The sequence below is a fragment of the Ammospiza caudacuta genome, chromosome 16 (assembly GCF_027887145.1).
Source record: "Ammospiza caudacuta isolate bAmmCau1 chromosome 16, bAmmCau1.pri, whole genome shotgun sequence".
Taxonomy (NCBI): domain Eukaryota; kingdom Metazoa; phylum Chordata; class Aves; order Passeriformes; family Passerellidae; genus Ammospiza; species Ammospiza caudacuta.
This window is the reverse complement of record NC_080608.1, coordinates 14,824,788-14,848,105: the sequence shown is the minus strand read 5'-3', so window position 1 is coordinate 14,848,105 and position 23,318 is coordinate 14,824,788. Positions and strand designations below refer to the sequence as shown.

At 43.1% G+C, this 23,318-nt stretch overlaps 1 protein-coding gene across 3 annotated transcripts in view; it reads left to right on the top strand.

Moving 5' to 3' along the window:
- The window catches only part of EBF1 (EBF transcription factor 1), a 263,841-nt gene that overhangs the window by 5,389 nt on the left and 235,134 nt on the right, over positions 1-23,318 (top strand). For all 3 annotated transcript variants that reach the window (XM_058815594.1, XM_058815593.1, XM_058815592.1), the window contains exons 5-6: positions 6,503-6,576; positions 13,242-13,310. In XM_058815594.1, coding sequence (XP_058671577.1) covers positions 6,503-6,576; positions 13,242-13,310 — 143 coding nt within the window. The remainder of the gene's footprint in view (positions 1-6,502; positions 6,577-13,241; positions 13,311-23,318) is intronic.

The window sequence follows — 23,318 nt, the reverse complement described above, 5'->3', positions numbered from 1 at the left end:
TCCCCAGATCATACAGGAAAGTATCTGTGGCTTTTTTTTTAAATATTAATTTTTTATTATTATTTTTTAATACGGACACATCAGATTTAAATATATTCTCTTTGTGTCACGGTTACAAATTGCGAGGTTTTGTACGGTTGCGGATTATTCAGTTAGGTAAGATAAAATAAAAGCCCTTCTGCAAATCAGACCTGGATTTCTGTGCTTAGGATTGCTGCTCAGAGATTTAATGTGAATGTCCCATTAGCAGCATGTGTTAGAGCAGTAGGTAGGCAGGGCTTGGCTGTGCTGGGGGCTGTGTATGTACCAGGGAGGAGATGTTCCTGCTCCTGAGTGTTCCTGCTCTGCCTAAGTCAGGGATTTGTTTGTGTGGCTGTGCCCAGCTAAGAAACTCATAGCAAGAGTTCCTGGGTGGAACAGAGGGATCTCCGTGTCCTGGTGCGTGTGTGTGTGTGTGTGTTTCTCTGTCAGCTGTGGAGCAGGATGGGAAGTGGGGCTGGAGAGTGGCACCTCTGAGGCAGCCAGGAGCTGTGTTGGGAGCTGCATCCCAGGCAGAGCTGGCTGTGGGATGAGCTGTGCACGCGCTGCCCCGAGCAGGAGCTCGGGCTGCACGGGCATTCCTTGGGAAATGAGGCTGTGGGACTTCCAAAGGGGAAACCCAGCCAGGCTTGGTCTCAGAGTGCCTCATTTTGGGGTGTGTTTGGGGAACTGTGCTTTGGTGGTGGCTCCGGAGAAGCGCTGGGTGAAATGGGAATTACGTGGCTTTCGGGGTCTCGCTGAGTTTCTGAAATGTGTCCCCGTCACTTAAAAATTGTAAATGCTGCACACAAATCATTCCTGTGGCAGAGAAGTTCCTTCCAGTTCAGGCAACAACATTCAGTGTCAGTACTGGCTTAATTAAATTTTCTTTTATGTTATATTGGCACCTCATTTTATGTCAGGATCGCATTCCTAATGCGCTCAAAACCCTGTAGGACCCCAAACTTTATAGCTGTTGCTTTCCGTAAGGCAGCAGCTCCTCCCGCAGAAGATCTGCCTCCAACAATGATGCATTTCAAAATTGTCTGCAAAACATGAAATATGTCTGCTCTAATAAAACTGGAGTTTTTAGGCAACTCAAGGGATTTTAATATGTCTGTGGAGAAGAGATGCCTTCTATTTCTTCGGCTGTATTTTCATAAAGTTGAGGTATTTCTCTATTAGGAAAGATGGAGGAAATAAATCTGAAATACTTGTTCCCCACCCATTTTTCCTTCAGTTATTCTCATCCATAAGATATAACGGATGCTAATATGGCTCAGGCATCTTGAGAATCATAAGTTTTGCTCGATGGCTATTGTCTATTGCTGAGAGAACTCATGAGTCAAAAATCCTTCCTTCAGACTTAAACCCTGTTTATATTTGGATTTTTTTTTCCAGAGCTATAACTCTGGATGCAAATGGTTTTTCTGTTGACTTGTCTGTCATTCTCTGATGTCTGCAGATATTTGATCAGCTCTATTCTGTGCATGGCATGGCCCTTCTCTGGCAGCTACACGCATGGGAAAAAAAAATGTTATCAATAAGTTCAGAGGAGCCTCAGCAGACTCAGAGAAATTTCACACAAACATAAAACAAAACCTAACCCCTGTGACGGGGAAAGTTTACATTGCACCAGATTTTAGCAGCTTTCTTGTGCCTTTGGTGAGATGTCAGAAGCGCAGGTGATTTTAATTTTCTTGTACAGAGAGGAATGGAGAAGTTTGGAATTTGCATGCATGATCAGGACCTGTGTTTGGGAAAATGTAAACTCATCACAGTGGAAAATGTGTTGTTTGGAGTCTGAGGGTGAAAACAAAGCTGAGGATTTTGGAGAGACTGCCTGAGCCAGATGGCCTGGTGCATTCCCAGTCTGGCAGCCCAACTGCTCCCTCCTGTATAATATACAGCCATTTGTTCTGGGATATTTACGCTAGAGCTGTTTCCATGTGAATGTTTGAAAACCATTAAAAATGAACATATTAGGAGAGATAAATTTATTTAATTTGTGTGAATATGTCGATAAGCAGGCTGTGAATCAAAGGCAGAGGGAGACTGGATAAAATAATTAGATGCTTCTGAATTGTGTGTGGAGAGACAGAGCAAGAACTCCCTGTCCTGGCCCCGGGACCAGCTCCGCGCTGCTTGTCCAGGATAAAAATCCCTGGGATGGGTCGAGGTTTTGCCTGGGGAAGGGGTAAAACCTCGGGTAATTGAGGGTTAAGGATTCAAAGCCAAATAAATGTAATTCACAGTATTTTCTCTGTAGATATACAGTGGATACAAGCCTAATCCTCTCTGGGTAAAATTCTGGCCCATCTGAAGTCAATTGCAAAGCGCCTATTGAATTCGGTGGGGCCAGGATTTTATTTTCTCCCTGTGTGTACAGCTGTAAACGTCATTCCAAATCATTTTAGTTCTGTTTTGGAAAAGACCCTAATTTTAATGAGTTTTCCCTTCTCTTTTATTTCAGTGAGGGAGATACTTTGTTTTGTGAGGCAGATGGAATCTGAAAGCAAGTGGATTTAGATGCACATTGGTGATTTCTCTCCTTCTCTTACTCTTTTAAAATCAAGGCCATGACATAACTGAGTAATATAATGACCATGATCTCATTCCTTCAAGATTGTTTTTCGTCCAGTTCTGAAAGCAGGATTGCTTGACCGGCAAACTGACACCAGGAGACGATTCTGCCCTCACTTGTACCAGCATAAATCTGGATTTATTCAGGAATAGTTAAGAACAAAATCAGCCTCTGTATTTTTCCAGCTTATTTGTAGATTATTTTATTGCTTTATCTTACTGCATCTACTGGGGAAAAAATAGATTAAATGAGAACTGCAGCCTTGACTTGTGTATCGCCCCCATTCCTTTTTATATTTTATTTCTTATTATTTTTTTTATTCATGAAGTCTGACAGTGAAAAGTTTAAGTGAATTTTTGGACGTACTTCACTGTGATGCGCTCAATGCAGTAATTTTTATTTGTTGTTAAGCAGTGAATTGAATTTGATGAAACTTTTTATGCAGCTTTATTTAAAGAGAAGTAGGGAAGTCTCATATTTTTGACACAAATTTTTCGGGGCCGGATTTTGAGGTCCGTTTGTGCATGAGTGACTGTTACTCACTGGGACTTCTTGCAGGAAGGTTACTTGGGTGAGTAACAGCTGGCAAAATGGAAGATAAATTTTGTGGAGAAATGTTTAAGTTGTTCAGGAGAAGAAACGCTATTTTCAAGTGCTTACGAATTACCACCGAGTTAAAACGACATGAAGTAAACAAAAAGAAAAAACCCAAAGTCTATAATTTTGCATTTCCTTTGCCGGTGTTTTGTTGTGCAACTCTGATGTGTATCTGCAGGCTTATTTTTAGCTCTGCTGTGGTCTAAGTTTATGCACTGTAACTTTCACTTTGTCTCTCATTAATGTGATCCCTATTTGACAAAATCATGACGACGTTAGTGCGACAGGGAACCCTGATGCAATCTCCCTGTTTCAAAACCTGAACTTAAAAACCGCTTAATTTATTTAAAAAAATCAAGATATTTTTGTTAAAAAGAGCAGCTTCTCAAATCCGAGAGCTAAACATTTTCACAACAGTAACGTAGTAGACCCTTCCTGTAAAAATACTTCTGGCAGCTCTAACGATCTGAAACTTTAGCAGTTCCTGTTTCCTTTTTGAAACTAATTGTAGAATTAATGCTTCAGAGCGGCGCGGTTTGTGAGGCGGTCGAGTATCTGCAGGGCTGTCGGGCAGCCATTCATGGGGGCACACGGTGCTCCACACAAGTAAATGGGGACACAGGAGTGGGGAGATGGGGATGAGCTGCTCAGAAGTGAGCAGTCATTTCAGTCCCCAGCGCGTCCTCCCGCTCCCCAGAATTTCCTAGGAATTCCTGCAGGAACAGGGCAGGCAAGGGGAGCCTCGTTTGACGCGGAGAAAACAAAATGTGCACGGGTGCAACTTCGATAATTGAATGCAAATAAAGTGAGAAGCAAATCCTTAACGTGGAGGGAGGCAGAAGAATGTCATGCACGCAAAGAAGGGATCACTGATGCTAAACACAACAGACAAGGTGATTATGTAGCACAGTGTTGACTCTGCCCGTTCATTATTGCTATTTAGTTGAGTTATTTAAGCAGCTACCTGGAGGTTAAGTAAGCACAGCAGCAGGAAGGGGAGAGGAGGAGAGAGGGCAGGGGGAAAAAAGAAAGTAAATTTTGCGTTCTGGTTTGTCACTTAATTGGCTCCACTGGCAACAAGCTAACCCATCCTGGGTAAATTTATTTTAATATTTGGAAGTATAAGAAGAATGAGCTGAGTCCAGCAGCCCTCTCCTCCCATGTCATGTTGTGATTGTCTGGAGGTGGCAGGAGGGCTGGTGGTGTTTGTCCCCACTAGAGGCCTCAGAAGTAGATCTGCTCTTTTTCCTCCTGCTCTGCATTCTCAGAGGGAGATTATTTTTTAACTGTTGATGAAGTCCAAGAAGTGCCATGAGCTTCCTCCTTGCCTGGCCTGTCCCACTGCCAGGTGGAACCTGATCTGGGGTTTTCTGGAGTCTTTGCAATGTCCCCGCTGACTGACCCCGCCAGGTGTCGGCCAGTTACTTCAGTTCTCTGGCTTTGCCTGGAGGAAGCTTCTCCCCATCTTCCCCACTAATGCTGGGAATGAGGCTCTTCTGAATTTGTCCACCTCCTGCTATAATCCATGTAATTCCATTTTCTAAGGCTTCTTGCAAACCATCTCTACCTCTCTTGGGTACTGATGTGGAAGTAACTCAAGGTGGGGTTCTAGCTGGGGTCAGGGATTGCTGGTGTCTGTGCTGGGGGGACTTTCTGTGCATCCCCTTTTTCCCAGTGCTGGGTTCACAGCTGTTGTCCCTCACTGCTACAAATGAGGGGGCAGAAGCCAGGTGAGGCTCTGGGCCCATTAGTGGCAATTAGTGGCAGCCTCTGTTTTATCAGCTATAAAAGCCCAGCCCAGAAGCTCCTAGGTTTTTGGGGAAGTCTTGTAGCAAAACCAAAGTTAAAACTACCAAAGGTAACACAGGTCTATTCATGGTGTTATTTATGGAAATATTAAGGAATTTTATAGTGCATGATATTAATATTGCATGTTGCCATTTAAATTGTGTAAGGGTCAGTGCATGCTTCTTCAGATTTGTGTGTTTTGAGATTTGTGCCCCTTCTGGAAGTGCCACACCTCTTACCTTTTGTGGGTTACATTTGTAAGGACTAGAAAAACAGTTTGTTCTATATTAAGGTAACTTACTTTTCTGTCAGTATTTTCTATGCTTCCATTTCAACTAGATCTCATTCTTTAAAATGTGTTTCATCCATAGAGCACGCTTCTTAAATTTCAGTCTGTATTTTATTGTTAGCTCTAGGGAGACCCATCTCAGATATCATTTTACCTACTGAGTTTTTTCCCCCAATTTCTTGTTTTAAATTCTGTGCTTTAGAGGCTGAAAAGGTCACACCAAGCTCAAGGGCAGTGCTGATGCTCAGCTGCAGGGGTGGTCATCCCTCCGAGCCTGGGGCTCTGATCCCAGCTCCGGAGTGCCACCCTAAAAGATTTAGAAACCTCAGTGCCGGCAAAAGATGCTGTTGCAAGGGAAACTCCACTCTTGTTTTGCTGCTGGGGGGCTGGTGCCTGGGAGCAGGGCTGGCTGGAAAACATGACTCTGTGGGGCTGAGCTGGAAATCCTGTCCCACAGGGGCTGTGAGCACTAACCCAGCTCGTGGGTAACGCCGATCCCTTGCTGCTGGTGGGAGCAAACGTAGACTGCTCTTGAAATGTGAACACTCTGCCTTTCCACAGCTTCAGCTTAAAGGATTCTCCCTGTCTCCCTGTTGTGCTGTCTCAGAGTCAAATTTCTCAAGCTGGTTGATCCTCTGTTTGTTTTGGTCTCCTCTGCTCTGGTAGGGCCTTCTCCTCACTTATTTATACCCCTGGAACTCCGGAGGTGCTCTCTGGAAAGCGCTGGATCAGGCGGTTCAAGGGAAGAATCAGGCCCAGGCTCTTTCTCAGGAGCTACCAGGAAAATTCCTGGGCTGTGCAGCTTTTGTAATTAAAAATGCACGAGCTTTCTTTTCTGCCCTTTTTTTTTTTAATGAATAGGACCCAAAGTATACCAAGCCTTGCTGTTTTTTTTTTCTTTCTCTCTTTTTTTCCCCCCCTTCTCTTTAATGCTATTAGGTTTATATTTTATTCTGAATTGAAAAGAAAATTGTGGTTGTCTTGACTACTAAAAAAACCCATCCTACACACTGCTGGAGAGATGTGCAACAGAGAGGAGGGAATTTAGCTGTACTCAGCTTGTGTTGTTTTACAACTGCAGGTCTTGGAGCAGGTTTGGTGGAGATGCCAGCTCTCTTTAGCCTGAGCTGTGGTTTGTAACTTGCTGAGCCTTTGCTTACCGTGACATGTTTTGATTTTCTCCAAATTCAACCTTATGTACAACTAAAAATGTGTTTTATTTCTAGGCAATAGTATATGAAGGCCAAGACAAGAACCCAGAAATGTGCCGAGTTCTGCTCACGCATGAAATAATGTGCAGGTAAGAAATACCCCTCTTCCAGTTAATTAGTGATGAGAAGATGAATCTGTCTCCCAAAATCTAGGTTGAACCTACAGCTATTTTCAGACTTAAATTTATCTTTCTTGCATTAAACAATCCCAAAATAACACAGTTCGGTGTGTGTAATTAGCAGCAAGGTCTCAGTTGTCACACTAGTTTTCAATTATTTATAAAGAGTTATTCTTAACAGAATGCTGCTGGTTTTCATTTAGACACTGTAGCCCACAAAAGGTCTCCTCACCGAAATTAACAGTCTATTATAGTCTTGTAGCAATAAACGTCTCTGTCCCCAATTCCCAACAAAAACTCCTCGGCAAAATGACAAAATAGTATTTATTTTTTTCTGGGTGTGCATTAAGGAGTGAGGTCAGGAGGTTCTTTTGTCCTGGTTGCTGCTCACGTGGGGTCTCTCCTCGGTCAGAGTGGAGCAGCTGAAACTTCTCTGTGCAAAAGATGTCATCTTCTTGATTTTCTTTAAATTTCCCCATGCAGATTTGGGTCTGCCCAGTGCTCTCTTGCCCTGCCTGGGGTTGGTGACTTTAATTCAGTCAAATATCTTCTCCCCCAAACTTCTGCAGCTGCTTCCTTCTCTGTTCTGGCTGGTTGAAGTAGGTGAAGCCTCCTCTACTTCCTTTTTACCACAGACCCCTTCTCCACCTCAGAGAGCTTGACCTCTCAGTCTCATTAAAGTTAGTGGGTGTTTTTTGCATGTCTGAAAAAATCATTTGTTACATGTTATTCGATGGCAGAAAATAATTCCCTGGTGGAAGACGAGGCATTCTTGCATAAGCTCATTGTTACAATCAGTTGTTTTAAGACTGTAAAAATGCCATTGCATGCGTTGTAACTTTTACAAAATACATTTACTAAAAAGGAGTAACTTGAGGGTAAAAACTAGTACCCACTTCTAAAAGAATAAACTTGGATGAGGGTTTCCTGGTAGGGGAGAGTTTTTGACAAAATACTCAGATGGAAACTTCTCTGTTGGTTGATTTTTTTTTTTTTTTCCCCTTAAATTCTTGGGATCTGCATGTTTTGTCCTCCACTGACAGCTCCTCCTGCTAAAACCCTGCTGGGAGGGTAGCAACCCATGATGAAGGCAGAGGAATTGCTCTCCTTGCCCTGCCAGTTTGGGTGAAACCCTGCACAGCTTTCCCCCTCAAATTCTTCCTTGCAGCAGGATTTTGGGGGATTTTAGTTTTCATGTCTTGCTTTTCTAGGCTGCTTCTTTCAAGAAACCAAAAAACTTGGTTTGCAGCTCCAAGAGGTGCCTGAGCCTCTGCTGCCATTGGGAGCCTCTGCTGCTTTGCTGAGGACTCCAGGCCACTTCTGCCTTTTCAAATGGAATCCCAGTCATGTTGACAACTTGTAATTGTCCTAAAATTCATTGGCCCAATTAGCATGACTTTCACACTGGATACCTAGCTAGGAACAATTCATGGAAATATTAAAGGAGGCCCCTGACCTGATAAGACTCAAGTGCCTTTTACTTTTCTCCTGTAAGAGGCCAGTAAAACAGTGGGACTGGGCACATGAGTAAAATTAAGGACAAGTTCAAGTGCCTGCAGTGTCAGGGTCTGAATCTGCCACTAGTCCTGGGTGATGTGTCCTCCTGATCCTTAAGCAGCAAGGTTTGGTGGTAGGAATGACTCACTGAGCCAGAACCAACTACTTTAAAGAATTAATTTCCTCACAGATACTTCGGAAACATAAAGTGTAAGAAGTAAATTAAAACTTTATATAGTGGGCTGAGTTTTAACCAGAAGACCAAATGCCCACATCACAGATTTACAGCCATTCAATATACTTTGACTGAGACAAAATTATTTCTGTTCTGGGAACATGGAAAGATGTGCAGTCATTCCCTTTATTAAAGCACTTTGCACTTTCTTTGTTCTTAAAATTCACTGGCTCAGGAGCTTTATTCTTCTGCTATTTATTTACTGCTAGCCCATGTTTTGTGTTTCATAGCCATAAGGTGGAGGGGTAGAAAAAACTCAAACTGACTGTAGTAGGCAAATGTGTTCCTGACGGGGTGGGGGAGCCATATTCAAATTTCTTACAGCTCATATTAGATATTTCCCATTTCCTTTGCTGCCCATACGTGTGTAAGAGGGTGCTGTTTGTTTACCAGGCCGCTTGACCCTATTGCACAAATCTGTCATCTATTGTGCTGCTAACACGCTTTTAAATTGCAAATCTGATGCTCTTTAGGGGTCTAGAATGGGAAAAAATTCTCTCTCCACACCATTCTGTTTCTCTTGATTTCTTGCCTGTTGTAAGTGGAAGTTGGGATGTGCTGAATTTGCACCAGGGGTGCAAATGCAGCCTCAATTATAAGCATAAAATTAGAGTCTGTTCCCCATTAATCAGCCCAGCTAATTGCTATGCACTACCATTAGCCATATGGTGTGAAAGACAGCTTGCTCTCCCTAAGATGAAATTTCTTCATTTCAGACATGAAATAGTGAGGGCTCTGTATTTTAAAATAGCTTGTTTTAGATATTTAATTTCTAAACAACTTTCAGCAGTGCTTTCTATCAAGGCTAACTGCACAATAAAACTTTGCATTTATGTGACAAAGCTGGGTATTTATAGTGTACTACAGCTACGGCATGGAGGAGACAAAGAATTCAAATGTGTAAGAGAGTCCTGGCTGTAGTAGGAGAGCGAAGCTGAGGTTTGCTTCAGGTAGCTGTTTATTTCAAAGGATTTCATTGTGTTTTGTCAGATATAAAAATCTACGCTGTTGGTGAAAATGTTAATAGCTGGGGAGAATTCACAACCTCAGTGGAATTTATTAGTATTGTAGGCAGCATGGGGAGGGACATCTATAGTTAATATTGCCTCAACAATTTCCATTATGAAACCTTCAGTGGCTTACAGCTTTGCCAAACTTAAACTGTTCTGGCTGAAGTATCCTTTGCAGGGTGTCAGCCTCAGGCTGACTTTCTTTGGAAAGTTTCAGCTAAAATGGTTCAGTGATTTCTGAGAATGAGGTTGGAGTAAAATATGGGTTTTGTCTGTATAAAAAAAGATCCTACAGCTGTTTTGGCAGGGGGGTCCCACACCTCCACACTGCAGGGTGAGGAGCCTGTTTGGGGCAGGGATGCCATGGATCCTGATGGCATCTTGGGACCTTGGGCATCTCCCACCCGGCCTGGCAGCCAACGTCTCCTTGGTGCTGGCCAGGTGCCATGGGCCCCAAATTCCTCATTGTTCATTGTCCCTGGGATGCACAAAGCAGGGCTCCTGCATGGGGACGCTCCGGCCGCGGCGCCAGGCCCCGCACAGCAAGGGAGGCTCTGAGGTGAGCAGGCCTCGAACTGAGGGCCCAGGCTGAGATCCTTGCAGAAGGGAAGAGGAGGAGGATGATGGGGAGCAAGGAGACAGCAGAGCAGCAGGTCCCCAGAGGGTTGGGTGAGGAGAAAGGCAGCAATACATTTGGGGGTGGTGGTGGCCTGAGGAGGAGCAGGATAGGGATGGTGAGGGGTTCGGGAATGAGCCATGAGGATGGCAATGACTGTGGGTGCGGGAAATGCCAGGAGGATGCATTACTACCAAGGATTACTGGCTTTAAAAACAAGCAAACCCCACCAATAAATCAATTTATGTAGGCTTTTCACGTGGGCCAGCATGGCATTGTGTCTGAGCTGTGGCTCCTGGCCCCACCTGGGGAGAGGTGTCATGGAAGAACAGCAAAGATGAGTCCTTGTCCTCATGGCTGCAAGGATCTGGCACTCCCTGATCTTGCACAGAGCCTTGCTGGGAGCTGGAGGGTTTCTGAGTGGTTTGGAGAAGCTCCTGGGAATTTTAAAATTCTTTCAGGGAAAGAAGAAAGGGTGCTGAATATTTAGGAACTTATTTCCAAGTGCTAAGTAGGCACTAAAAGCCAAAGCTTTTGAGGGAAATTGAATTAAAAGCACTTTTAACCAGGTCTGAAACTCAGGATCTGCGTGATGTTTTAAATCTCTGCATAGAAAAACTAGAGTGAAGAGACCTCCAATTCTGCTGTTGCAGGGAGGGGGAAAAAAACACAAAAGGCAAATGAATTCTAAAATTTAATTCTCTAGATCATGGAGGAACATTCAGGGTCTCCTTTCATGCTAGAGCCACCCGATGGTGGGATGTGCCAGCCATGCAGCCCCTCCACATCACCCTCAGACTGTGGTCATGGAGTGAGGTCTCCTGCTATCACCTGGGACTATTGGGGTGCACTTTTGGGAGGGTACCCCGATTAAGGGGCCACCTGAGGAGCAGTGAAGTGCTTCCCCTGCTCTCAAAGCTGGGTTGTCCCCATTGGGCAGTGCCTGACGCTTTTGGCAGGAGGTGAGACCAAGGTGTCCCTGTCCCCAGGCCGCCGTGGCTGCCTATCCCTCTGGGTTAATGCCCAGGAAGGTGCCAACCTCTGAGCCCCACGGTATGGATGCTGGTATTTGCCCATCTTGTGCTGGGAGCCTGGGAACCTTTGCTTGCCTGAGTAAGTGTGGCAATTTCTGTCCCTCCAGTCTGCTGGGAGAATGTCAGGACTAGCCCTGATTCACTTCAGTCACAAGAACTGCATTGTCTTAACTTGTGCCAACTCTGGTTCTAATTACATTTTAATCATTTAAAAATGATTAGCAGTTTTTATTGCCTTGTTTGTGGGTAAATTTTCTCACCCCACACATTCTAGCTGCACTCCAATGACAAGTCCTTTTATAGGCAAAAAAGCCCCTGAATGTCCCCATGACTATTTACCTACAGCATATTTTATTCCTTCCTAAATTTTGTGTGCCAAGGCTCTGGCATTTTCTGGTGGATCAATTGTGGTATTGTGCTGTAAAATTAAGCAGTTTTTTTTGGCAATCCAAAACAATGTAACTTCCACCAAAATGAAGATACCGCACATGTGTTAACTGTGAAAAGTTTCAGCCCTGAATAGTTGCCTTGAAGCTTTTTGCGGTGAAAAGAATTATGTATTTTCCTCTCTTTGAAAACAAAATTATTATTTTTTAAAAAGCCATGTTTAAACAGGCTGTTTTTGTAAAAGGCCCCTTTTTTGTTATCTTTAGTGTGGTTAGTTGCTTTATTGCTAATCTTGGTGGGTAACTGTATATTATTCACTCTATTGTTCAGCAACACAAGAGAACCTTTGTCATACTCCCAACAAGGCTATTTATATAGCGTGGCACTGCTGAGGGCTTCTTCCTGCCCTGATGTTCTTCCACCTTCTGGGGAAAGGAAAATAGTTCATCTGAGAGGGAGAGTGAGCAGTGGTCCCTCCTGACAGCTGCTGAAATACAGGCGAGGTGCAGGTCCCCAGGATGCCACTGGGAACAAACTTAGTGGTTTCCAGGATTTGGTTGTGTGTGATTGAGGCTGACCAGAAAGTTTAATGAACCTGAGATGTGCCCAGGTCTGGCCAGGGAGAGCAGCTGCGGTGGTCCTCACCGCCTGACACTTGGTGCCATCATGGGATGGGGTCCCTGCAGCTGCCCATGCTTTGTCCAGCAGGTCCTTAGGGACAAAAAGGACTTGGGAAAGTCAGGAACTTCTTGATTTTTAATTTTTTTTTTTTTTTATTTCTTGAAGTCTTGACTTCAGTGGGGGAGTTTCTGTTAAGGTACATCAGCAAACAGGATCTTTCCTTGTGAGATGGGGGTTTCCTCCCTGGGGTGAGTGGGTGGGTGAAATCTAAAGGCATTGCTGACCTTTGTGGCTGTGATTTGGTCTCGTGGGTTTACATGGGCTGGTGGGAAGAGCAGGGCAGCTCTCTGCCACAGCTCCAGAGGCACCAGGAGGGATTCCCACCTGGAGCAGGAACACGTACCTCACCTATAAACTCACCAGCAATATATTTATTTACACCTCCTTACCAAAAACAACACTTGACAAGGAATCATCAAAACCCACCAACTTAACTTCTCTTGGGAAACAATGAGCCACCTTAGCTCAAAAAGAATCCCAGCCTCGAGGTCAGCCATGGAGCAGAGCTTTGGGAGATGGAGCTTATATTTCACATGCCTGCTTTGTATCTGACCTGACGCAGGGCAGCAGCCGCTGGAGCAGAGCTCTCCGTGGCATTAGTGATCATTAACATGCTCGGAAAACTTGGGGAAACAGGCGCGCTCGAGCATAAAAAGCTGCTGCTGCTGCTTGCATTTCAGCTCCCCCATTAACACCAGTGCTTCTTAGAGGGAGAATAATTGTGCTTTCGGAGTTTGGGGGGGAGGCTTGCCAGTAGCTGGGAATTGTGTGGAAGCGGGAATATCTTGTGGATGTGTAACACAAGCGTTAAGCAAATGTAAAAACCAGGCTCAGCAGGGAAAAATCTGCCTTATTTTGTGTGCCAGCATCTGCGGGACAACTGTTAAACCCCGCGGAAAAGAGGCTACAAACAGGCAGCTCTCCCTGTTTTGGGCAATCCTTGAATTATTATTTGTGAAAGGGGCAAAACCCCTCTCTTTTTATATTTTCTGTTGCTAACCAGCTGTGCAAGAAGTTAAACACCGTAATTAACCCATATGTGACCCAGTGCATTTGACTGATTTGCAGGCAGGGCCGGCAGGGTAACTCGAGCCGGCAATTTGAACCCAACATGTTCGTAATGATGATTTTACAGTGTAATGGTCGCACTAAATCCTTTCGCTTTTGCTCTGTAGCCGCTGTTGTGACAAGAAAAGCTGTGGCAACAGAAATGAGACTCCATCAGATCCAGTGATAATTGACAGGTAAGGACTGCTATTGTTTCCTTCCATTTTTTTTCCTCTTCCTCCCTCTCCTCGTTATAATGAAACACCTGCCCCGTGTTGCTAATGGGGAAGAATTAGGAGGATATGTGGATGAAATTTTGGGTTTTTTTGATACAGAATTAGTTGTGCTTTGCAGTTGTGATTGCCTTGGAAGGGCCATATGTGGGAAAATGTAGGGATACTGGAGCGCCCTGCGCTGTGGAGAGCTCCAGCTCTTGTAACTGATTCATGTGCATAAAGAGGAGATTTTTCTTTCTGACTTTCTGTGACTCAATTCACATGCTATGCCAGAGAAGCTTTAGGAATAAAATAATAATAGTTTGTGATTTATGAAATGTGGTTGGGTGCCTATAAATATTTAACTTTTATTTGAAAAATGTTTGAATCATTATCACTTAGCTACTGTAGTTCTGTTGGATGCAATCCATCTACATTTTAAGGCTTTTATTTATGCATAAAAACAGTTAAGAAAATAGATCTGCAATGTAAGGTTTTTTCCCTCCTCTTATTTTCTTTGGTTGGAATACTATTTTGACTGTATTGTCAGTTGATTAATTCATTTTTGCCTGTCTTAATTATTGTGTTTTTAAACAGATCCATATTGCTAATCTGACATCACTGAGTAAATCATTGTAGTACAATACATCTATTCCTGTTGTTCTGGGCCATGTGTAGTTTCTGTTGCTCGCCAATTATGCAAAATGGTAGCCAAAGAGCCATTTTTACATTTTTTATTGTCCAAATGTGTTGTCCAAAGCCGTGAGGGATAGCCAGGGTATTGTGCAGCATTGCTCCAGAGGACTTAAATGGCCACCAAGCACCAAAAGGGTCTGTCAGAGCTGGGGAAAGCAACACCCTGCACTGAGCTGTGAATAGAGGGACCCCAAACACACAGGGATGAGGGCACAGAGCATTTGCCTCTCCTTGCATTGCTGTCTGAATTATGTTTGCTGCATGAAGTTCTTAGAATCTTCCATGCCAGAGCATCCATTTTATGAAAGAAGGTCAGGTGGGTTTGATGTGTTGGGGGGCCCACTGGAGAGCAGTCCAGAGCTTTGTGCTCATCCCAGCTCCCAGTTCTTGGATGGGTTGGGTAGGAAAGTGCTTTTATTGGATGCTTATAGCAGATGTTTTGATTAGCTGTAATAAGTCATCCTGAGAATGTTTAAATCTCTGAAGATATCCCTATCTATTTTACTAGGCATATTTTCATCTTCTCTGAGCATCAGGTAGCACCAGAGGAAGTGTGTGTGGGGGAAAGCCCCCCAGTGAAACCTGTACAGAGCTGTGTTTTATAAGCATGCTGCAGAGTTGAACACTATAAACATGGTGTTAGAGTGGCATTTTGAGCAACATGAAAGCTACAAAATTCACATGAATTTTTCATTGTACTGGAAAGTGAGATGTTAAGATGCTAATGGCAGGTTTACAGAAATATTTTGTTTAACTATCTAGTATGCAAAACTGCCAGTTGCAGATAATTTTAAATTTTGAAAGCCAGAGATGCTGTCTGTTGCATGCTTCCTGCAAAATGAGGAAAATAGGTACAGGAAAAAACCCAGCTTTAACTTCTAGCAGTGATCTGTACCTCAGTCTTTACATGAGTTGATGCAATAGTTACCAATTTTGAAGTTTCTTCTTAAAATGCAAGGTAAACACAATTCAAAGCTGATAACACAAACCCTGCCTCGCCACCCGCACTGAATCACACTTGGCTTGTGAATGGGTTAAGCTTTTAAGTTCTTCACTTGGTTTTAAATTGTGACTTTGATACAGGAGGTTGATATGACTGTGGTTTGAATAACACTTGATTTTGACCTGTTCCTGTGGGTTGCAATGGCATAAGAAATTTGACTCAGCAGTACTGTAATTAGCCCTGCCTGTGTTTTTGAAACAGGATTGTGTTACCTGGATTGCATTAGTGTGGCTTCTATTGTTGCCGCTTCGCATCTGTCCCAGTAGGGTACTTAAAACCTTTTCTTGGCTGGGGCTAGTTCAAACAATTTAGGCCAAGCAAGTATGTGCTTTATACAGTTAGTAGCTTTAGTGATGTTTCTTGTGACATTTATCCTATTCATTTTTCTTGTCCCCTTTGGTTTGGAAAGGATGAAGTGATTTCTACAGAGCCTTTTTACCTGAAAACGAGTCCTGTAAAATTGTTCTGTGATTAAAATGCCTGCACAAGTCAGGCCATGTGTTTGGTTGTGCTCCATTGTCGCTTCTCAGTTTTTAACTATTATGTCAATTGGTATGCAAAGCCATATTTAGTTATTTTTATTTGCACTGAGCTTAGAGAACTCATTTACCATTTGGGCTAAAGCACTCCCACATGCCTGGTGCTCTGATCAAGTCTTTGCCTATGGATTTAATCTAACTCTTGCATCAAATCTTGTGAATCCACAGACTCTGACCTAACATAGAGTTTAACATAGAATCTATCCATGGGGTTTTTGACATATGCTCTTACATGGAAATGTTATCCTCTTCTGACAAGTTGGAATACTATTTGGGATTGATTAATTCTCTTTGATGAGGCTGGAGGGACTCGGGATAGAGAGGGCTCTGGCTTTGTGGTGGTTTGGTGAACTTGGAGAAAAGGCTCTTTGGCAACTTCCAAGTTACATGTGCTGTATTCTCCTTCAAACCCTGGATATGTGTGAAATCAAATTGTGTATTTCTCTTTAATGAAAATGTGGGTTTTGAGAAAGACAGACAGTCTGTAGCCATGTTTGGAAAAAGGATATGACTTTATTCTTTATAAAATTGTTTTATACTTTGCTCTATTATAGTATCAGCAGATACAGCCATGAAAGGGGCCTAAAGAAATTTATACTCATATAAAACAGTGATTTAAATTTTCTCTCTGGAGAACAAAATTAGTTTATTATGATTACAGAGTAGTCATCCCAAGGAAGTTTCTTGGAAACCTGTGTGTGTCTGTATCATCTTAGCATAGCCTGTATATTTTATTGCTAATCCAGTTACATGTGTTGAGATGAAGATCTGATGAACAGGAACTCATTTTAAAAGGGGTATTATTGTCACAATACAAATGCACAATTCCTCCTGTGAGTGCAGTGGCAGGGCTGTATTGTAATCACACTTAAAGAAAACACAGAACACTTCCTGTTATTAAATTAAATTCTAGATTGATTTAACTTTCAAATTGTAATTCATATTTGAATTTAAAAGGTTCGCAATAAAATTCCTGTGAAGAAATTGAATAAATTGTAGTTTTATTACCACTCTGGATATCCTGGTATCCTAACCTTTTTCCTTACAGTTATCTTAGTTCAATAAATAAAACCTCATTAGACTATTCCCATTTCAACGAGTTTATTAAATTTTACAGGAGTAATTAGCATAAGCTGTGCTAATTTTTCTGGAAGACTAATGAGAGAGCTTCCTAATTAGGTTTGCTTTGTAAGAATCAGAAAAGATGATAATGACAAAAGTCACATAGGGGAGAAAGTGGGGCTTTATGTTATTCCTTGGTTCAGGTAAAAGGCTCCTCTCTTGGCACTGTGTTCTAAACTTTTAAACCAAATTTACCATTGTCAGGACCGATATTTAATGGTGTTACTGGTGCCTGCTGGGGCTTCTTTGCCTTTTACGGCTGCATCCAGTCAATAGGAGTCCTACTGACTGATAAAATAGGAATTGCCACTGCAACCCCAAATATAGCGGCAGAAAAAATATATATACCATATATATCATATATATCTGGCTTGAGACATTGCATGGAAAAAGGGCTGAAACAGGCAGCTCCTGGCTCATCCCAGGCTGGTGACAGTGACCTGGGATTGGCTTTGCTAATATTTACCAATAGAGGCAGCACCTGTACTGAGAATCTGGCCACTGTCTATCTTTTGGATTGATAATCTTTAGGTGAGGTAGAAGTCAAGGGGTTTTGTGCTGGAGCTGCCCTGGGAGGGACTGTGTGACCTTTGGTGGCAGGGGATGGCCAGGGCTTCTCCTGGCCCTGCTCTGGTGATACACTGAAGGTCTTCATGTGGTATTTTGGATGCACTTTGGGAGCACTGAGGAGTTTTGTGCCTTTCCTGTGCCATCACAGCTCTTGTCCATGAGGCAGGGGTGGGGACTCATGGGTTGGAGGCTGTAATATTTCCTATACCTTGATATCAGATGACACCAAAGTACATTTTAATGCATGAGCCCCTACCAGTGTCTGCAAGACCTCTGTGCTTCCAACATGTGCAGGATGCTCATCTGGGCTCTCTGTAACTTGTCCCAGCACACCCAGCCAACTCACCTACAGATGGGTTTGAAATCTTTCTGCCTGTAACCTGAAAAGTTTTATGTTTGTGGGTAGAATTTCACTGTGCAAGGACATGAAAAACTCATTGCCTCTGTTTTACTGCTTTACAAGTCATCAGGTAGTGGATTGTATTTTACAAGCCTGATCATCTTTTCATCCTAAATGCCAGGCAGGTGGAAAAGTGACTGGGAGGACTGTATCACACTCCCTGCATCCTCCCCACAAACACACTGCTTAAGTAGATGGGCAAATAATGCATTTTGCAGTAGCTTTCAATGTCTGGAGAGAGGGGGAAGGAGATGTAGGGGAGGGGATGAGGTGGGTTTTGCTGAGGGATGCTTTGCTGTAGGGGATGGGGTCAGTGCTGCAGCTGATCCCCACCAGCCTGCAGGGATGTGGGCTCATCACGTGGCACAGCAAAGTGGCAGGAGATGCCAGATGCTCTGGCAGTGGCTCCTTGGCAGGAGTGCAGGTTCCTGCCCTGTCCTGGTGCTATCCTTGTCCCCCTGGCTGTGTGGGGTCAGGGGAAGCAGTGTCTGCTCCCCCTTGCTCGCACCAGGGATGGGCTGTGGGAGCCTGGGGGTCCCATCACTGCTGGCTCCTTGGGTGTGTTTTCCCACAGAAGGAGCAGGAGGGCAGGCATGGAGCACTGATAGACATCCTAAGTGCAAAGTGTCCCTGGATGTGAATATTTGGCTGTTATCTGGAATTCTGTGCTGGAAAGCAGCCCACACCTCCCAGTTGCTGTGCCCCTTCCAGAGCTAGATGGGAGTTATTGATCCATCAGGGAGGAGTCAGAGGAGCAGAAGCTGGGTGACAGAACTACCCCCAGCACTGCACAGAGATGTCTCCCAGGCTGTCTTTTCAGGCTGTGCTGCCTAAACCCCCTGGGCCTCTGAGCAGGGTGTTCAGAGACAGAAGTTGGCCTCCAGTGCTGTATGTGAGCTCCGGGAGCCCACACATTTCTGAGAGGGGAGGGACCCAAACACACATCCTCCAGGATTTGCTTGTGATTGATGCAGCTGAGAAGCATTACCCAGAACATTTCCCACATGACTTAGGCAACCAAAGGCATTTTGAGCTCTTGTGAGATAAATGGGAGACTGATCAGTAGATGCTTCTCACACTGAGATTCAGGCTTGCATGCTTGCCTCTCTAGGAGTGCTCCTCATGCATGTGGTGTCAGCCTTGTTTCTGGTGATGAAATCACTAGAGCTGGGGGTAACTTTGCAAGGATTCTTGCAAAAATCTCTTGGTTTCAGCCTGTTGGGGTTGGCACATATCACTGCTGCTTATAAATTCCTTTATTTTGCTCTTGGGGCTGAATGAACTTGGTCAGGGTCAAACCAGCTTCTGCTTATTGTTTGTTTGATTACTCTTCTCTCTGCCTCCAAGTACAAGAATTTTTGTGTGATCTCAGAAGTATTATGCAAAACCTTAATTTGGTCTGAGCTTCACTCAGAAGGTTTGTGAGTTTCTTAGCAAACCTGTTCTGAGTTTTCAGTTTGTTATTAAATCCCAAACCAGGCAAGCCTTATATGGTTTTGGGTTTCACTGCAAACATTTCACACTACTCTAATAGTTACTTGCTTCTCTCAATGATGCCTTTTGAATCCCCAGCTAGTGTTTGGGGCTTTAGTTAACTGAGATCTTATGTTTGATTATTACTATTTCATAGAATTGGTGATGTAGCAGAGGCTTCTATTGCAAAGCGGGCTCATTGTGCTGAATGCTCTGTAATTTCTAAGTAGGGAGATGATCCCATTCCTGAAGAAAAATGGTTGCCCTGATGCAGAATAAAACTTGAGATTTTTTCTAGGCAGACTAAAAAGCTTGTGGTAAATGTCCTGGGGATGAGGGGAACTGAAGACAAGATTGCTGATTTTGGCATTTGTCTGTTAGTGTTCACCCACAGGCACGGGCTTGGCCAGCTGTGACTTGAGTGCACAATGGGATGTGCTGGCCCTGCTGCCCCAAGGCCAGTGAGTCCCTTGAGCTCTTCCTGAAAATCTCCTTCTCAGTGAGAGTTAACAAGTTTAGAGACTGAATTGGTTTGTTTTAGTCCTGAAGTCTATCCTGAAGACCCTGTGGATCTTCTTGTGCAAAGGGATCTAACTGAGACCTCATGGATTATTCTGCTGCTCCATTCTGGTGTCAGGATTTGGGTATTTGATGTTGGAGGTGCTTTAAAAATGTTGGTGCAGTGACCTCCTGCAGCACCAGGAAAGCTCTGGCCCCAGTAGGAGCCCAGAGCCTGGCAGGGGGATCCATCCCTTTGTTTCTTGTCACAAAACTTCAAATGTGCTCTTCATACCTATCGATTTCTTAATATGAACTCCTTCTTCAAAGCGTGTCCTGCAGCAGGGAGGATGTGCTGGGCACAGTGGGCTCCCTGGCTCCATGCAGCTCAGTACCAGCTCTTCTCTCTCAAGAGTGGGGATTTTTTGAGGGTGAAAAAAACCCCCTGTCTTTTTCTCATATGCATATATATACACACATAGTTTCTGGAGTGGATAAATTTCCTCTTCCATCTTAACACCTGATTTATTTCCATATTTGCTGTCACAGTGGGAATGCATACATGAATAAGAGCAATGGGGAAATGTATTTGCAAAGATCATCCTCAGTTTTAATGCAGATTAGCTAAAATTCCTCTGAACATGAAAAATGTATCTCAGCTCTATCTCAGTGTTTACTGGATAAAAACACAACCCAAGCTTTATTCTGCAGGAGCTGAGGTGTGTGAGTAGTTTTCTTCCTGTGAGTTTTCATAAATGTTTTCATGTTCCAGCCACCAAAATGTATTCTTATAAGTAATTGGCCACACTTATTTAAATAACTATGTTAAATTCACAGGCACTTCTGCCTGCTGGAAGTATTTAATTTTAATACAACATCTAACTAATAAAGTTAAAAGAGAGTAAGAAACGCTTGTAGGTTACTGTGCAAATCATGACCAAATTTCTAGAAATGTTTTTAACGCTGTCCTCAGAAGGCAGCACGTCTCTGTCGTAGTAGTGGGAAATGTTGGTATGAATTTTCCTCTTTCCTTGTAACATCATGATATTTTTTTCTGTAACAGTTCTGGAAAAGTACAGAAAACCCATACAAAGTTCCCAGTGTGTCACATTAGCAACTTTGCATAGGTAGTTTGTGATCAGAATATATTACTGTATCAACTGGGTGTTTACTTTTTTGCTAAGGACAGTATTTTACAGGTTTTTACTTTTTAAAGTGGAATGAATAATTTTCTATCCATTTTTTAAAAACGATGTTTGGAAATAGAAAATGTGAATATGAATTTTCTGTTGCTGTTAATATGTGAATGATATGAAATTAGTTATTAAAAGGCTTTATATCAAATCACTGAAGTTATATACTGAACTGCAGTAAGGTGACCCAGATATAGAGCCTTTCAGAGCAATCATTGAAATGCTATGAACAGTGCTGTTTTGTCTTTGGTTTCTTGCTGCCTCTAAAGGTGTAGGCAGATGAAGATAACTTTAAAAAGAGCTATTTCTCCAATTACAAGCTTTTGTCCAAGAGCAAAGAAAGATTTTTAGACTAAGAGCATTCACTATAACAAAATTAAATTCCCTTCATCTGACAAGAAGCAGAGTCTGGCAATAGTTTGGGATTTTTTGTTGGGGCTGGAGCAGCAGCTGCCCTCTGTACCCCGTGTTTTTCCCAGAGGGGAGGTGACCTGAAGCGGGGAGGGTGGCAGGGCACTGCGTGCTGTCCCCTTCCTTTGGGAACATCATTCCCCCTTCCCAGGGCTCTGGGGAGGGCTGAGGGAGCAGCATCCCACTGCCACCCCCCTTCCCCACCCCCACTGTGCCAGGAGGCCCAGCCAAATCTTGGAGGGTTTGTAAGAACACGTCCAATGTGGCATTCCACAACTACGGCATCTCGCTAACGGGCTGAGGCACCAGAGTTCAGTAATGTAATATAAAAAGTAATGGTGTTAGCTAACACATCCTTAATAAGATATTGTCTGCTGCTCTGCCATATGCTACCGAGCAGGCTTTCCCTCTGTGGGGCTTTTGAGTTCTCTCAATAAGATTATTTCAAATACTCTAATCCTGAATCATTGACATGAATACAAAAGCCTAGTGACATCTAATAGATGCCTCTTAGCTTTGCTTTTCCTCTTGTTCCTTTCCTTTTTCTTCTCTTTTTACCTGACAAAAAGCTTATAGACACTTGGGCTCTGTCTCTCAGTACCAGCATGTGGGTCCCCTCATGAAATATAAAGGAGGAAAAAGGGCTGACATAGGGCTGATAAGCCACAGAGCAAAGGACCATAGAATTAAAAGTAAATGCCAGTAAATCCTACCCTGTACACTCAGTTGTTCTTTTATTGTTTTCTTTAATTCTTCCACTGCCACGCTGGGCTAAAAAGAGATGAAAAATGGTGCTACCAAAAAAAAAAAATAACCCTGGCATTGATGCTACAATGCCAGGGTTGTATTGGCTTGCTTGATTCTTGGGTTTTCCTAGAGCTCCTCTCACCTTGACTTTCCAAGCAGAGTTACAAACATTCAGCTAAACAGATAATTCAATTAGATGAATGTTCAGGTCATGTTTTTCAAAGACTAATTAAGAAAAAGAAGACGACATCCTTCTGTGACATGATTGTGACCCTGGAACTGATTAATTTTATATAACTAAATGTTAGAAAGACTTAATATTCCAATGTGAGTGTCTAGCAATCAAAAAATTATCTTCCTCTTAGTGTTACCTCAACAACTGTTAGAGGGAGAAAATAATTTTCTGTTCCACCTTCTGTTGGACTTTGACAAACTATTAATCTTTTGATTCCAAAATCTGCCTTTTGAAAAATGTTACTGGTGCAGGATACAGCCAGTGTCTACAATGGGTTAAAAATAAGCTATTTAAAACACAATACTTTTGCTTAATTTTTATCCATGGTTTTGCAGGGAGACTCTCAGGCTCTCCTGACCAGGATAACCATCAACTTCCACCCAGCTGAGTCAGGTCTCCTCTGTAAACTCCCTCAATATAATCCTTCAGGCAGAATTTTTGGCATCTGCATCACTACATAACCATTGGCTGACTTCCCAGATGTTAAGTCACTTTGATAAGTGGATGTTAAAAACCACTTTACCTAGTTCAAATTTTGTAGAAAGATGACACAAGGAGAGAAAAAATGTATTCTTTATTCATTATAAAGTTCTTTGCTCTGAAAGAAGAATAAAATTAGCCACACTCAGAGCTATTAAGATCTGATGGTCGCTTCTCCTCCCAGCTGCTCCAGGTGCCTCCACATCTCTGGCACAATCCTGCACAAGCTGGGATTTGGCTGCAGAGGGGAGTCTACACCCTGGAATATCTTTCTGGAGGTTTTACAGGCAGGAGAAGGAAAGGACCTGCAGCTTGGATCAGGATTTACCCCTTTTTTTAAAGAAAAATGAGAAAATTCAGCTGCGTTATAAATTAGTGTCCTGGAGTTGTCTGTGGTCTGGGAAGAATTTGTTTGTCATGCTGGGGTTTATGTGTTAAAAGCAGCTCTGTAAAGCTTTTTATCTCTGGTTCTTTCTGTGGTACCATGGCCTGGTGTTACTGGGTCCTGCTGTACTCTGAGGCTGCTGAGTGAGGGATGCACAATGGGAGAGTCTCTTCCCTATGGAGCTGTTTAGGAAGATAATCCCAAGGCTTTTTTTTTTTTTTTTTTTTTTTTTTTTTTT